Source organism: Zosterops lateralis (assembly GCF_965231275.1).
Source record: "Zosterops lateralis genome assembly, chromosome: 34".
Lineage (NCBI taxonomy): Eukaryota > Metazoa > Chordata > Aves > Passeriformes > Zosteropidae > Zosterops > Zosterops lateralis.
Window position 1 is genome coordinate 1313599 of NC_139794.1, and position 15431 is coordinate 1329029.

The 15431-nt window shown below is 46.9% G+C and overlaps 1 protein-coding gene across 1 annotated transcript in view; it reads left to right on the top strand.

Annotated features, from left to right (window-relative positions):
- Nucleotides 1-291: 291 nt before the first annotated feature.
- LOC310921464 (phosphoribosylformylglycinamidine synthase-like) overlaps nucleotides 292-15431 on the top strand; it is a gene marked incomplete at both ends in the record, with an annotated part of 34623 nt that continues 19483 nt past the window's right edge. Inside the window, 6 exons of the mRNA XM_083881594.1 lie at nucleotides 292-299; nucleotides 347-377; nucleotides 1948-2178; nucleotides 4738-4918; nucleotides 7149-7232; nucleotides 11348-11503. Coding sequence (XP_083737720.1) covers nucleotides 292-299; nucleotides 347-377; nucleotides 1948-2178; nucleotides 4738-4918; nucleotides 7149-7232; nucleotides 11348-11503 — 691 coding nt within the window. The remainder of the gene's footprint in view (nucleotides 300-346; nucleotides 378-1947; nucleotides 2179-4737; nucleotides 4919-7148; nucleotides 7233-11347; nucleotides 11504-15431) is intronic.

A 15431-nucleotide genomic window follows, 5' to 3' on the forward strand; every position in this document is an offset into this window, starting at 1 on the left:
GTTATCTGTGTGTCACCTGTGTGTCACGTGTTTGTCACCTGAGTGTCACCTGTGTCATGTGTGTGTCACTGTGTGACCCCAAACCCAAGCGTGGCCAGCAAGAGGTACCTGACCAACAAGGTGAGTGTGTCACCTGTGTCACCTGTGTCACCTGTGTCACCTGTGTCACCTCATTGTTACACCTGTGTTATCTGTGTGTCACCTGTGTGTCACCTGTGTCACCTGTGTCACCTGTGTGTCACCTGTGTCACCTGTGTGTCACCTGTGTGTCACCTGTGTGTCACCTGTGTCATGTGTGTGTCACACCTGTGTCATGTGTGTGTCACTGTGTGACCCCAAACCCAAGCGTGGCCAGCAAGAGGTACCTGACCAACAAGGTGAGTGTGTCACGTGTGTGTCACGTGTGTGTCACGTGTGTGTCACCTGTGTGTCACCTGTGTCACCTGTGTCACCTGTGTCACCTGTGTCATGTGTGTGTCACCTGTGTCACCTGTGTGTCACCTGTGTCACCTGTGTTATGTGTGTGTCACACCTGTGTCACCTGAGTGTCACCTAAGTGTCACCTGTGTCACCTGTGTGTCACCTGTGTGTCACCTGTGTGTCACCTGTGTCACCTGTGTCACCTGAGTGTCACCTGTATGTCACACCTGTGTCATCTGTGTGTCACCTGTCTGTGTCACCTGTGTCACCTGTGTCACCCTGTTGTCACACCAGTGTCACCTGTGTCACCTGTGTGTCACCTGAGTGTCACCTGTGTCACCTGTGTCACCCCATTGTCACACCTGTGTCACCTGTCTAATGTGTGTGTCACCTGTGTCACACCTGTGTCACCTGTACATCACACCTGTGTTATCTGTGTGTCACCTGTGTCACCTGTGCTGCCTCAGTGCCCCCTCAGTGTCACCGGCACCCACAGCGCCTTTTGTGTCCCATAATGTCCCCAATGTCCCCTCTGACCCCACTGTCCCCATTGTCCCCACTGTCCCCAATGTCCCCAATTCCCCAATGTCCCCAATGTCCCCAATGTCCCCACTGTCCCCAATGTCCCCATTGTCCCCAATGTCCCCAATGTCCCCAATGTCCCATTGTCCCCAATGTCCCCACGTCCCCCACTGCCCCAATGTCCCCAATGTCCCCAATGTCCCCAATGTCCCCAATGTCCCCATTGTCCCCACTGTCCCCAATGTCCCCACTGTCCCCAATGTCCCCAATGTCCCCACTGTCCCCACTGTCCCCAATGTCCCCAATGTCCCCACTGTCCCCACTGTCCCCAATCCCCCACAATGTCCTCACTGTCCCCTCACTGTCCCCACTGTCCCCACTGTCCCCAGTGTCCCCAATGTCCCCACTGTCCCCATTGCCCCCACTGTCCCCTGTGTCCCCAATATCCCCAATGTCCCCACTGTCCCCAATGTCCCCAATGTCCCCTGTGTCCCCAGGTTGACCGCTCGGTGACAGGCCTGGTGGCCCAGCAGCAGTGCCTGGGTCCCCACTGTCCCCACTGTCCCCAGTGTCCCCAATGTCCCCAACGCCCCACTGTCCCCAATCCCCCCATTGTCCCCAATGTCCCCAATGTCCCCAATGTCCCCAACACCCCCATTGTCCCAATGTCCCCAATGTCCCCATTGCCCCCCACTGTCCCACTGTCCCCACTGTCCCCTGTGTCCCCAATGTCCCCACTGTCCCCACTGTCCCCACTGTCCCCTGTGTCCCCACTGTCCCCACTGTCCCATTGCCCCCACTGTCCCCAATGTCCCCACTGTCCCCACTGTCCCCACTGTCCCCACTGTCCCCTGTGTCCCCACTGTCCCCACTGTCCCCATTGCCCCCACTGTCCCCACTGTCCCCATTGCCCCACTGTCCCCACTGCCCCATTGCCCCCAATGTCCCCAATATCCCCAATGTCCCCACTGTCCCCAGTGTCCCCACTGTCCCCTGTGTCCCCAGGTTGACCGCTCGGTGACAGGCCTGGTGGCCCAGCAGCAGTGTGTGGGTCCCCTGCACACTCCTCTGGCCGACGTGGCCGTGGTGGCCCTGTCCCCGTTTGGGGACACCGGCGCGGCCACCGCCATCGGCGAGCAGCCCATCAAAGGGCTGCTGGACCCCGCGGCCGGAGCGCGGCTCGCCCTCACCGAGGCCATCACCAACCTGGTGTTCGCCAGGGTCACGCACCTCAAGGTGACATTTGGGGACATCTGGGGACACTTGGGGACATTTGAGGGGTGTCGGGGACATTGGGGAATTTTTGGGGATTTTTTGGGGATTTTTTTGGGGATTTTTTGGGGATTTTTTGGGGATTTTTTGGGAGATTTTTTGGGATTTTTTTGGAATTTTTTGGGATTTTTTTTGGATTTTTTTCAGATTTTTTTGGGGATTTTTTGGGATTTTTTTGGGTATTTTTTGAGGAATTTTGGGATTTTTGGGGGATTTTTTTGGGATTTTTTGGGATTTTTTTGAGGATTTTTTGGGGATTTTTGGGAATTTTTTTGGAATTTTTTTGGGGATTTTTGGGGATTTTTTTTTTATTTTTTTGGGATTTTTTGGGATTTTTTTTGGATTTTTGGGGATTTTTGGGGATTTTTTTGGAATTTTTTTGGGGATTTTTTTGGGGATTTTTGGGGATTTTTTTGGGAATTTTTTGAGGATTTTTGGGGGATTTTTTGAGGATTTTTTTGCATTTTTTTGGGATTTTTTTGGGATATTATGAGGATTTTTGGGGGGGATTTTTGGGGGATTTTTTATGAATTTTTTTGGGATTTTTGGAGGGTATTTTTTTTATATTTGGGGTATTGGGGACCTTGGGGACATTGGGGACATCGGGCACTGACCGAGGCCATCACCAACCTGGTGTTCGCCAGGGTCACGCACCTCAAGGTGACATTTGGGGACACTTGGGGACATTTGGGATATTGGGGAATTTTTAGGGAATTTTTAGGGAATTTTTGGGATTTTTTTTGGAATTTTTGGGGGTTTTTTTTGGGATTTTTTTTTTGATTTTTGGGAGGGTCTTTTTGATATTTGGGATATTGGGGACAATGGGGGGATTGGGGACACTGGGGACATTGGGGACATTGGGGACATTGAGGGTATTGGGGACATTATAGGCATTGGGGACATTGAGGACATTGGGGACACTGGGGACATTGGGGACATTGGGGACATTGGGGACATTGGGGACATTGGGGACCTTGGGGACATTGGGGACCTTGGGGACACTGAGGACATCTGGCCCTGACCGAGGCCATCACCAACCTGGTGTTCGCCAGGGTGACGCACCTCAAGGTGACATTTGGGGACATCTGGGGACATTGGGGACACTTGGGGACGTTGGGGAGAATTTGGAGATTTTTTGGGAATTTTTTTTTATTTTTTGAGGAATTTTTTGGGGGGATTTTTGGGAGGGGGTTTTTGGTATTTGGGACATTGGGGACACTGGGGACATTGGGGGGACATTGGGGACATTGAGGGTGTTGGGGACATGAGGGACACTTGGGGACAGTGGGGATTTTTGGGGATTTTTTTGGGATTTTTTTGGGGATTTTTGGGGATCTTTTGGGATTTTTTTGAGGATTTTTTGGGGGATTTTTTGGAGGATTTTTTGAGGATTTTTCGGGTATTTTTGGAGGGTTTTTTTTTGATATTTGGGATATTGGGGACATTGGGGACATTGGGGACATTGAGGGACATTGGGGACATTGGGGACATTGGGGACATTGAGGGACATTGGGGACATTGGGGACATTGGGGACATTGAGGGACATTGGGGACATTGGGGACATTGGGGACATTGGGGACACTGGGGACATCGGGCACTGACCGAGGCCATCACCAACCTGGTGTTCGCCAGGGTGACGCACCTCAAGGTGACATTTGGGGACATCTGGGGACATTGGGGGGGTTGGGGAATTTTTGGGGATTTTTTTGGCATTTTTTTGGGGATTTTTTGGGATTTTTTTTGGGATTCTTTGGGATTATTTTGGGATTTTTGGGGGGATTTTTTTTTTTTTGATTTTTGGGAGATTTTGATATTTGGGACATTGGGGACATTGGGGACATTGGGGGTGTTGGGGACATTGGGGACATTGGGGGGGACATTGGGGTGTTGGGGACATTGGGGACATTGGGGTGGTTTGGGTGGCAGCAGGGGGAGGTGACAGGCGGTGGCACTGACCTGTCCCCTCCCCATTTCTCCTTTGTCCATGTCTGTCTGTCCCTGTCCCTCTGTCCCCCCTGTCCCCCCTGTCCCCTTTGTCCCCTTTGTCCCCATATCCCCCATGTCCCCAATGTCCCCAACACCCCCACTGTCCCCAATGTACCCATTGACCCCAATGTCCCCACTGTCCCCATTGTCCCCCATGTCCCCACTGTCCCCACTGTCCCCAATGTCCCCACTGTCCCCAATATCCCCAATGCCCCCAATGTCCCCACTGTCCCCAATGTCCCCAATGTCCCCACTGTCCCCAATATCCCCAATGTCCCCCAATATCCCCAATGTCCCCCAATGTCCCCACTGTCCCCATTGGCCCCAATGTCCCCACTGTCCCCAATATCCCCAATGTCCCCCAATGTCCCCAATATCCCCAATGTCCCCCAATATCCCCAATGTCCCCCAATGTCCCCAATGTCCCCATTGACCCCAATGTCCCCAATGTCCCCATTGACCCCCAATGTCCCCAATGTCCCCCAATGTCCCCATGTCCCCGTGTCTGTCCCCCTGTCCGTCCGTCCGTCCCTCAGGACGTGAAGTGCTCGGGGAACTGGATGTGGGGCTCCAAGGTGGGCTCGGAGGGCGGGGCGCTGGTGGCCGCCTGTGACGCGCTGGTGGCCGCCATGCACCGCCTGGGCGTGGCCATCGACGGCGGCAAGGACTCGCTCAGCATGGCCGCCAGAGTGGGGACAGAGACCGTCATGGCACCCGGTGGGACACTGGGGACAGTGGGGACAATGGGGGCAATGGGGACAATGGGGACATTGGGGACATTGGGGACATTATGGACATTGGGGACAATGGGGACATTGGGGACATTGGGGGCAATGGGGGCAATGGGGACAATGGGGACATTGGGGACATTGGGGCCATCGATGGCGGCAAGGACTCGCTCAGCATGGCCGCCAGAGTGGGGACCGAGACCGTCATGGCACCCGGTGGGACACTGGGGACAATGGGGACATTGGGGACATTGGGGACAATGGGGACATTGGGGACATTGGGGACATTGGGGACAGTGGGGACATTGGGGACATTGGGGACAATGGGGACAGTGGGGTCAATGGGGACATTGGGGACAATGGGGGACATTGGGGACATTGGGGACATTGGGGACAATGGGGACATTGGGGACAGTGGGGACAATGGGGTCAATGGGGACATTGGGGACAGTGGGGGATTGGGGACATTGGGGGCATTGGGGACATTGGGGACATTGAGGACATTGGGGACAATGGGGACAATGGGGGCAATGGGGGTGTTGGGGACATTGGGGACAATGGGGACATTGGGGACATTGGGGTCAATGGGGACATTGAGGACATTGGGGACATTCAGGGACATTGGGGACACCCAGATGACATTGATGACCCCAAGGTGACCTTTAGGTGACACTGGTGACCCTGAGGTGACCTTTAGGTGCCATTGATGACCTTTAGGTGACACTGGTGACCCTGAGGTGACCCTGAGGTGACACTGATGACCTTTAGGTGACATTGATGACCCTGAGGTAACCTTGAGGTGACACTGGTGACCTTTAGATGACCCTGAGGTAACCTTTAGGTGACACTGGTGACCTTTAGGTGACACTGAGGTAACCTTTAGGTGACACTGGTGACCTTTAGGTGACACTGGTGACCTTTAGGTGCCATTGATGACCTTTAGGTGACACTGGTGACCTTTAGGTGACACTGATGACCCTGAGGTGACTCTGTTGACCTTTCGGTGACCCCGAGGTGACCCTGAGGTGACCCTGGTGACCCTGAGGTGCCACTGGTGACCTTGAGGTGACCCTGATGACCTTTAGATGACTTTGGTCACTCTGAGGTGACCCTGGTGACCTTGAGGTGACATCGATGACCCTCAGGAGAACTTGAGGTGACACTGGTGACCTTTAGATGACTTTGGTGACCCTGAGGTGACATCGGTGTCCCCACAGGTGACACAGGTGACCCTGAGGTGACACTGGTGACCTTTAGGTGACACTGAGGTGACATTGATGACCATGAGATGACCTTTAGGTGCCATTGATGACCTTTAGGTGACACTGGTGACCTTTAGGTGACACTGATGACCTTTAGGTGACACTGGTGACCTTTAGGTGCCATTGATGACCTTTAGGTGACACTGGTGACCTTTAGGTGACACTGGTGACCTTTAGATGACATTGATGACCCCGAGGTGACCCTGAGGTGACACAGGTGACCTTTAGGTGGCACTGGTGACCTTTAGGTGCCATTGATGACCTTTAGATGACATTGATGACCTCGAGGTGACCCTGAGGTGACACAGGTGACCTTTAGGTGGCACTGGTGACCTTTAGGTGCCATTGATGACCTTTAGGTGCCATTGGTGACCTTTAGATGACACTGGTGACCTTTAGGTGACCCTGAGGTGACACAGGTGACCTTTAGGTGCCATTGATGACCTTTAGGTGCCATTGATGACCTTTAGATGACCCTGGTGACCTTTAGGTGACATTGATGACCTTTAGGTGACCCTGGTGACCTTTAGGTGACCTCAAGGTGACCCCAAGGTGACCCTGGTGACCCCGAGGTGACCCTGAGGTGACACAGGTGACCTTTAGGTGACACTGATGACCTTTAGGTGCCATTGATGACCTTTAGGTGACACTGGTGACCTTTAGATGACATTGATGACCTTTAGGTGCCATTGATGACCTTTAGGTGCCATTGGTGACCTTTAGATGACACTGGTGACCTTTAGATGACATTGATGACCTTTAGGTGCCATTGATGACCTTTAGGTGACCCTGGTGACCTTTAGGTGACACTGGTGACCTTTAGGTGACACTGATGACCTTTAGGTGCCATTGATGACCTTTAGGTGACACTGGTGACCTTTAGGTGACCTCAAGGTGACCCCGAGGTGACCCTGGTGACCCCGCGGTGACCCTGAGGTGACCGCGGTGTCCCCACAGGCGCGCTGGTGATCTCGGCGTACGCCGTGTGTCCCGACGTCACGGCCACCGTCACCCCCGACCTCAAGTGTCCCGACGACCGCGGTGAGTCGGGGGACACCCAAATCTGGGGACATTTCTGCCGGTTTGGGGCAAATTTCTGCAATTTTGGGGCAAATTTCTGCAATTTTGGGGCAAATTTCTGCAATTTTGGGGCAAATTTCTGCAATTTTGGGGCAAATTTCTCCATTTTTGGGTCAATTTTCTCCATTTTTGGGTCAATTTCCCCCATTTTAAGATCAATTTTCTCCATTTTTGGGTCGATTTTTTTCCACCTGGTTTTGAGTGGATTTTTCCCATTTTTGGGTCGATTTTCCCCATTTTTGGGTCAATTTTCCCCATTTTTGGGTCAATTTTCCCCATTTTTGGGTCAATTTCCCCATTTTTGGGTCGATTTTCTCCATTTTTTGGGTCAATTTCCCCCATTTTTGGGCTGATTTTCCCCATTTTTGGATTAATTTCCCCCATTTTCAGGTGGATTTTTTTTCCACCTGGTTTTGGGTCAATTTTCCCCATTTTTGGGCCATTTTTTCTACTGATTTCTCTCATCTCTTTTTGGGCCATTTTTGGGTCAATTTTCCCCATTTTTGGGTCAATTTTCCCCATTTTTAGGTCCAATTTTCCCCATTTTTTTCTGCTGATTTTTCCCAGTTTTTTTGGGGCCATTTTTGGGTCGATTTTCCCCATTTTTGGGTCGATTTTCCCCATTTTTGGGTCAATTTTCCCCATTTTTGGGTCAATTTTCCCCATTTTTAGGTCCAATTTTCCCCATTTTTTGGTCAATTTTCCCCATTTTTTTCTGCTGATTTTTCCCAGTTTTTTTGGGGCCATTTTTGGGTCGATTTTCTCCATTTTTGGGTCAATTTTCCTCATTTTTGGGCCATTTTTTTCACCGATTTCTCTCAGGTTTTTTGGGGCCATTTCTGGGTCGATTTCCCTCATTTTTGGGTCGATTTTCTCCATTTTTGGGTCCTTTTTGGGTCATTTTGGTCCCTTTTTGGTGCCAATTTCTCTGAGCTGATTTTGGGGCTCATTTTTGGGTTGATTTTTGTCATTTTTGGGCTGAATTTCGCCATTTTTGGCTCAAATTTTGGGCCATTTTGGGCCATTTTTTCCCCTGATTTTGTCCCACTGGTTTTGGGTCAAGTTTCCCCATTTTTGGGTCAATTTTCCCCATTTTTGAGACATTTCATTTCCAATTTTTCTCAGCTCTTTTGGGGCCATTTTTGGGTGGATTTTCCCCATTTTTGGGTCGATTTCTCCCATTTTTGGGTGGATTTTCACCAGATGGTTTTGATTCCATTTTCCCCTTTTTTGGGTCAATTTCTCCCATTTTCAGGTGGATTTTTTTCCACCTGGTTTTGGGTGGATTTTCCCCATTTTTGGGCCAAATTTCCTCATTTTTGGCCCGAATTTCCCCATTTTGGGGTCGATTTTCCCCATTTTTGGGTCAATTTTCCCCATTTTTGGGTCGATTTTCTCCATTTTTGGGTCGATTTTCTCCATTTTTGGGTCCAATTTTCCCAATTTTTGGGTCAATTTTCCCCATTTCTGGGTCGATTTCCCCCATTTTTGGGTCAATTTTCCCCATTTTTGGGTCAATTTTCTCCAGCTGATTTTGGGTCGGTTTTCCCCATTTTTGGGTCGATTTTTTTCCACCTGGTTTTGAGTGGATTTTCCCCATTTTTGGGTCAATTTTCCCCATTTTTGGATCAATTTTCCCCATTTTTGGGTCCCATTTTCCCCATTTTTGGGTCAAATTTCCTTTTTTTGGGTCAATTTTCCCCATTTTTGGGTCAATTTTCCCCATTTTTGGGTCAATTTCCCCCATTTTTGGGTCAATTTTCCCCATTTTTGGTCCAATTTTCCCCATTTTTGGGCCGATTTTCCCCATTTTTGGGTCAATTTTCCCCAATTTTTGGGCCAATTTTCCCCATTTTTGGGCCAATTTTCCCCATTTTTGGTCCAATTTTCCCCATTTTTGGGTCAATTTTCTCCGTTTTTGGGTCAATTTTCCCCATTTTTGGGTCAATTTTCCCCATTTTTCGGTCAATTTTCCTCATTTTTGGGTTGATTTTCCTGATTTTTTTTGTGGATTTTCCCCGTTTTTGGGTCAATTTTCCCCATTTTTGGGTCAATTTTCCCCATTTTTGGGTCAATTTTCTCCATTTTTGGGTCAATTTTCCCCATTTTTGGGCCATTTTTTTCGCCGATTTCTCTCAGGTTTTTTGGGGCCATTTTTGGGTCGATTTTCCCCATTTTTGGGTCAATTTTCTCCAGTTTTGGATCAATTTTCTCCATTTTTGGGTCAATTTTCCCCATTTTTAGGTCGATTTTTTTCCACCTAGTTTTGAGTGGGTTTCTCCCATTTTTGGGTCAATTTTCCCCATTTTTTGGGTCAATTTTCCCCATTTTTGGGCCGATTTTCTCCATTTTTGGGTTGAATTTCCCCATTTTTGGGTCAATTTTCTTCCAATTTCTCTCAGCTCTTTTGGGGCCATTTCTGGGTCAATTTTCCCCATTTTTGGGTCAATTTTCTCCATTTTTGGGTCGATTTTTTCCACCTGATTTTGGGTGGATTCTCCTCATTTTCAGGTCAATTTTCCTGATTTTTGGCCCAAATTTCTCCATTTTTGGGCCGATTTTCCCCATTTTTGGGTCAATTTTCCTCATTTTTGGGTCAATTTTTGCCATTTTTGGGTCAATTTTCCCCAGTTGATTTTGAGCCAATTTTCCTGGTTTTGAGTCAATTTTCCCCATTTTTGGGTCAATTTTCCTCATTTTTGGGCCAATTTTCCCCATTTTTGGGTCAATTTTCCCCATTTTTGGGTCAATTTTCTCCATTTTTGGGTCAATTTTCCCCATTTTTGGGTCAATTTTCTCCATTTTTGGGTCAATTTTCCCCATTTTTGGGTCAATTTTCTCCATTTTTGGGTCAATTTTCCCCATTTTGGGTCAATTTTCTCCATTTTTGGGTCAATTTTCTCCATTTTTGGGTCAATTTTCTCCATTTTTGGGTCGATTTTCCCCATTTTTGGACCATTTTTTTCGCCGATTTCTCTCAGGTTTTTTGGGGCCATTTCTGGGTCGATTTCCCTCATTTTTGGGTCGATTTTCTCCATTTTTGGGTCGATTTTCTCCATTTTTGGGTCGATTTTCTCCATTTTTGGGTCGATTTTCTCCATTTTTGGGTCCTTTTTGGGTCATTTTGGTCCCTTTTTGGTGCCAATTTCTCTGAGCTGATTTTGGGGCTCATTTTTGGGTTGATTTTTGTCATTTTTGGGCTGAATTTCGCCATTTTTGGCTTAAATTTTGGGCCATTTTGGGCCATTTTTTCCCCTGATTTTGTCCCGCTGGTTTTGGGTCAAGTTTCCCCATTTTTGGGTCAATTTTCCCCATTTTTGAGACGTTTCATTTCCAATTTTTCTCAGCTCTTTTGGGGCCATTTTTGGGTGGATTTTCCCCATTTTTGGGTCGATTTCTCCCATTTTTGGGTGGATTTTCCTGATTTTTTTGGTGGATTTTCCCCATTTTTGGGCCAATTTCTCCCATTTTCAGGTGGATTTTTTTCCACCTGGTTTTGGGTGGATTTTCCCCATTTTTGGGCCAAATTTCCTCATTTTTGGCCCGAATTTCCCCATTTTGGGGTCGATTTTCCCCATTTTTGGGTCAATTTTCCCCATTTTCTTCGCCGATTTTTCTCAGGTTTTTTGGGGCCATTTTTGGGTCGATTTTCCCCATTTTTGGGTTGATTTTCTCCAGTTTTTGGCCCATTTTGGCAGATTTCCCCCATTTTGGGGTCAATTTTCCCCATTTTTTTCTGCTGATTTATCCCAGGTTTTTTGGGGCCATTTTTGGGTCGATTTTCTCCATTTTTGGGTCAATTTTCCCCATTTTTTTCGCCGATTTTTCTCAGGTTTTTTGGGGCCATTTTTGGGTCAATTTTCCCCATTTTCAGGTGGATTTTTTCCACCTGGTTTTGAGCGGATTTTCCTCATTTTTGGGTCGATTTTCCTCATTTTTGGGCCATTTTTTCCGCTGATTTCTCCGAGCACTTTCAGGGCCATTTCTGGGTCGATTTTCCCCATTTTTGGGTCGATTTTCTCCATTTTTGGGTCGTTTTTCTCCGTTTTTCGACTGATTTTTGGGTGTTTTTCCAGGGTCCCTGCTGTGGGTGCAGCTGTCGCCGGGGCGGCACCGCCTGGGGGGCTCCGCCCTGGCCCAGGTGTTTGCCCAGGTGGGCGACACCTGCCCCGACCTGGACGAGCCCCGGAGCCTCGAGGGCGCCTTCGGCGTCACCCAGGAGCTCATTAAAGGTGGGGTTTGGGGGCAAAAATGGGATTTTGGGGGAAAAAATGGGGGTTTTGGAGGAAAAAATGAGGATTTTGGGAAAAAAATGGCCATTTTTGGGTGAAAAATGGGGATTTTAGAGTGAAAAATGTCCATTTTGGGGTGAAAAATGGGAATTTTGGGATGAAAATTTGGAATTTTTGAGTGAAAAATTGGGATCTTGAGGTGAAAAATGGGGGGTTTGGGGCAAAAATAGGGATTTGGGGAGAAAAATTGGGATTTTGGGGTGAAAAATGGGGATTTTGGGAGTTTTTGGGGGAAAAAAATGGGGGATTTTGGAGAGAAAAATGGGGATTTTGGGGCTTTTTTGAAAGAAAAATTTGGATTTTGGGTTGAAAAATGGGAATTTTGGAGGGAAAATGGGGATTTTGGGGTGAAAAATGGGGATTTGGGGCAGAAAAAGGGGAGTTTTGGGGGGTTTGAAGAAAAAATTGGGATTTTGGGGTGAAAATGGGGATTTTGGTATAAAAAATGGGGATTTTGAGGTGAAAAAAAAATGGGGGTGTTGGGGTGAAAAATGGGGATTCTGGGGAGACAAATGGTGATTTGGGGGAAAAAAATGGGGATTTTGGGATGAAAAATGGGGATTTTGGGGAAGAAAACGGGAATTATTTTGGGTTTGAAGAAAAAATTGGGATTTTGGGGTTAAAAAATGGGGATTTGGGGAGAAAAAATGGGGATTTTAGAGTGAAAAATGTCCATTTTGGGGTGAAAAAATGGGGGTTTGGGTAAAAAATGGGGATTTTCGGGGGGTTTGGGAAAAAAATGGGGGTTTTGGGGTGAAAAATGGGGATTTTTGGGGGGTTTGGGGAGAAGAATGGGGGTTTTGGGATGAAAAATGGGGGTTTTGGAGGATTTGCGGAAAAAAAAAGAGGATTTTAAAGTGAAAAATGAGGAATTTTGGTGAAAAAATGGGGATTTGAGGGATTTGGGTGCAAAATAATGGGGATTTTGGGGCTTTTTGGGTGGAAAAATTGGGATTTTAAAGAGAAAAAACGGCCGGTTTTGGATGAAAAATGTGTATTTTGGGGCAAAAAATGGGATTTTGGAGGAAAAAATGGGGGTTTTGGGGAAGAAAATGGGAGTTTTGGGGATTTTGGAGTGAAAATGGGGCGTTTGGAGCAAAAAAATGGCCATTTTTGGGTGAAAAATGGGAATTTTGGGGTGAAAAATGGGGATTTTGGGGAAGAAAAAGGGAATTTTGGGGGGTTTGGGGTAAAAAATGGGGATTTTTGGGGCTTTTTGAAGGAAAAATGGGGATTTTGGGATGAAAAATGGGGATTGTGGGGAAAAAAAATGGGGATTTTTGAGCTTTTGGGGAAAAAGGGGGATTTTGGAGTGAAAAATTTGGATTTGGGGTGAAAAATGGGGATTTTGGGGTGAAAAATGGGGATTTTGGGGTGAAAAATGGGGATTTTGGGGCTTTTTGGGTGAAAATTCAGGATTTTGGGGGAAAAAAATGGGGGTTTTGGGGTGAAAAATGGGGATTTGGGGGCTTTGGGGGAAAAAATTAGAATTTTCGAGTGAAAAAAATGGGTGTTTTGGGTGAAAAATGGGGGTTTTGGGGTAAAAAATGGGAATTTTGGGATGAAAATTGGGGGTTTTGGGGTAAAAATGGGGATTTTGGGGCATTTGGGGCAAAAAAAAAGGGGATTTTGGGGGGTTTGGGGTGAAAAAATGGCCATTTTTGGGTCAAAAATGGGGGTTTGGGGGGGTTTGGGGGAAAAAAATGAGAGTTTAAGGGAGAAAAATTGGGATTTTGGGGGGAAAAATGGGGATTTTGGGGGGAAAAATGGGGGTGTTGGGGAGAAAATTTTGGATTTTGGGGAAAAAAATGGAGGTTTAGGGGAGAAAAATGGGGATTTTGAGGTGAAAAATGGGGGTTTTGGGGAGACAAATGGGGATTTTGGGGAAAAAAATGGCCATTTTTGGGTGAAAAATTGGGGGTTTTGGGGTGAAAAATGGGGATTTTCAGAAAAAAATGGGGGTTTTGGGGAAAAAATGAGGATTTTGGGGTGAAAATTGGGGGTTTTGGGGTGAAAAATGGGGGTTTTGGGGCAGAAAATGGGAATTTTGGGGCAAAAAATGGGAGTTTTGGGGGTTCAGGGGAAAAAAAATGGTGATTTTTGAGCAAAAATGGGGATTTTGGGTTGAAAAATGGGGATTTTGGGGAAAAAAATGAGAATTTTGGAGTGAAAAATGTTCATTTTGGGGTGAAAAATTGGGGGTTTGGGGTGAAAAATGGGATTTTTGGGGAGAAAAATGGGGATTTTGGGGGGAAAATTGGGATTTTGGGGAGTAAAAATGGGGATTTTGGGGTAAAAATGGGAGATTTTGGGAGTTTTTGGGGGAAAAAAAAGGGGATTTTGGGGTTAAAAATGGGGAGTTTTGGGGGGTTTGAAGAAAAAATTGGGATTTGGGGTTGAAAAATGGGGATTTTGGGTCAAAAATGGGGATTTTGGGGGGTTTGGAGTGAAAAATGGGGGTTTTGGTATGAAAAATGGGGATTTTAGGGAAGAAAAAGGGAATTTTGGGGGGTTTGGGGTAAAAAATGGGGATTTTTGGGGCTTTTTGAAGGAAAAATGGGGATTTTGGGTTGAAAAATGGGGATTTTGGGATGAAAAATGGGGATTGTGGGGGAAAAAAAATGGGGATTTTTGAGCTTTTGGGGAAAAAGGGGGATTTTGGAGTGAAAAATTTGGATTTGGGGTGAAAAATGGGGATTTTGGGGTGAAAATTGGGGATTTTGGGGCCTTCAGCATCACCCAGGAGCTCATCAAAGGTTTACTGGGGGGAAAAATGGGGATTTGGGGGCCAAAAAATGGGGATTTTCAGAAAAAAAATGGGGGTTTGGGGGGAAAAATGGGAATTTGGGGGGAAAAAAAAGAGGATTTTAAAGGGAAAATGGGGATTTTGGAGTGAAAATGGGGGTTTTGGGGAAAAAATGAGGGTTTTGGGCAAAAAAAAAATGGGAATTTGGGGGTTTTTGGGGAAAAAATTAGAATTTTCAAGTGAAAAAAATGGGGGTTTTGGATGAAAAATGGGGATTTTTGGGTGAAAAATGAGGATTGTGGGGAAAAATGGGAGTTTTGGGGTGAAAATTGGGGTTTTTGGGGTTAAAAAATGGAGATTTTGGGAGTTTTTGGGGAGAAAAAATGGGGGATTTTGGGGCTTTTTGAAGGAAAAATGGGGATTTTGGGTTGAAAAATGGGGGTTTTGGGGTGAAAAATGGGGATTTTGGGGCTTTTTGGGTGAAAATTTAGGATTTTGGGGAAAAAAAATGGGGGTGTTGGGGTGAAAAATGGGGATTTGAGGGCTTTGGGGGAAAAAATTAGAATTTTCGAGTGAAAAAAATGGGTGTTTTGGGTGAAAAATGGGGGTTTTGGGGTAAAAAATGGGAATTTTGGGATGAAAATTGGGGGTTTTGGGGTAAAAATGGGGATTTTGAGGCATTTGGGGAAAAAAAAAGGGGATTTTGGGGGGTTTGGGGTGAAAAAATGGCCATTTTTGGGTCAAAAATGGGGGTTTGGGGGGGTTTGGGGGAAAAAAATGAGAGTTTAAGGGAGAAAAATTGGGATTTTTGGGGGAAAAATGGGGATTTGGGGGTGAAAAATGGGGCTGTTGGGGAGAAAATTTTGGATTTTGGGGAAAAAAATGGAGGTTTAGGGGAGAAAAATGGGGATTTTCAGAAAAAAATGGGGGTTTGGGGGGAAAAATGGGGGTTTTGGGGGTTTGGGGAGAAAAATGGGGATTTGGGGGAGTTGGGGGGAAAAAATTAGAATTTTCAAGTGAAAAAAAATGGGGGGTTTGGATGAAAAATGGGGATTTTTGGGTGAAAAATGGGGATTTTTGGGTGAAAAATGGGGATTTTGGGGAAGAAAACGGGAATTATTT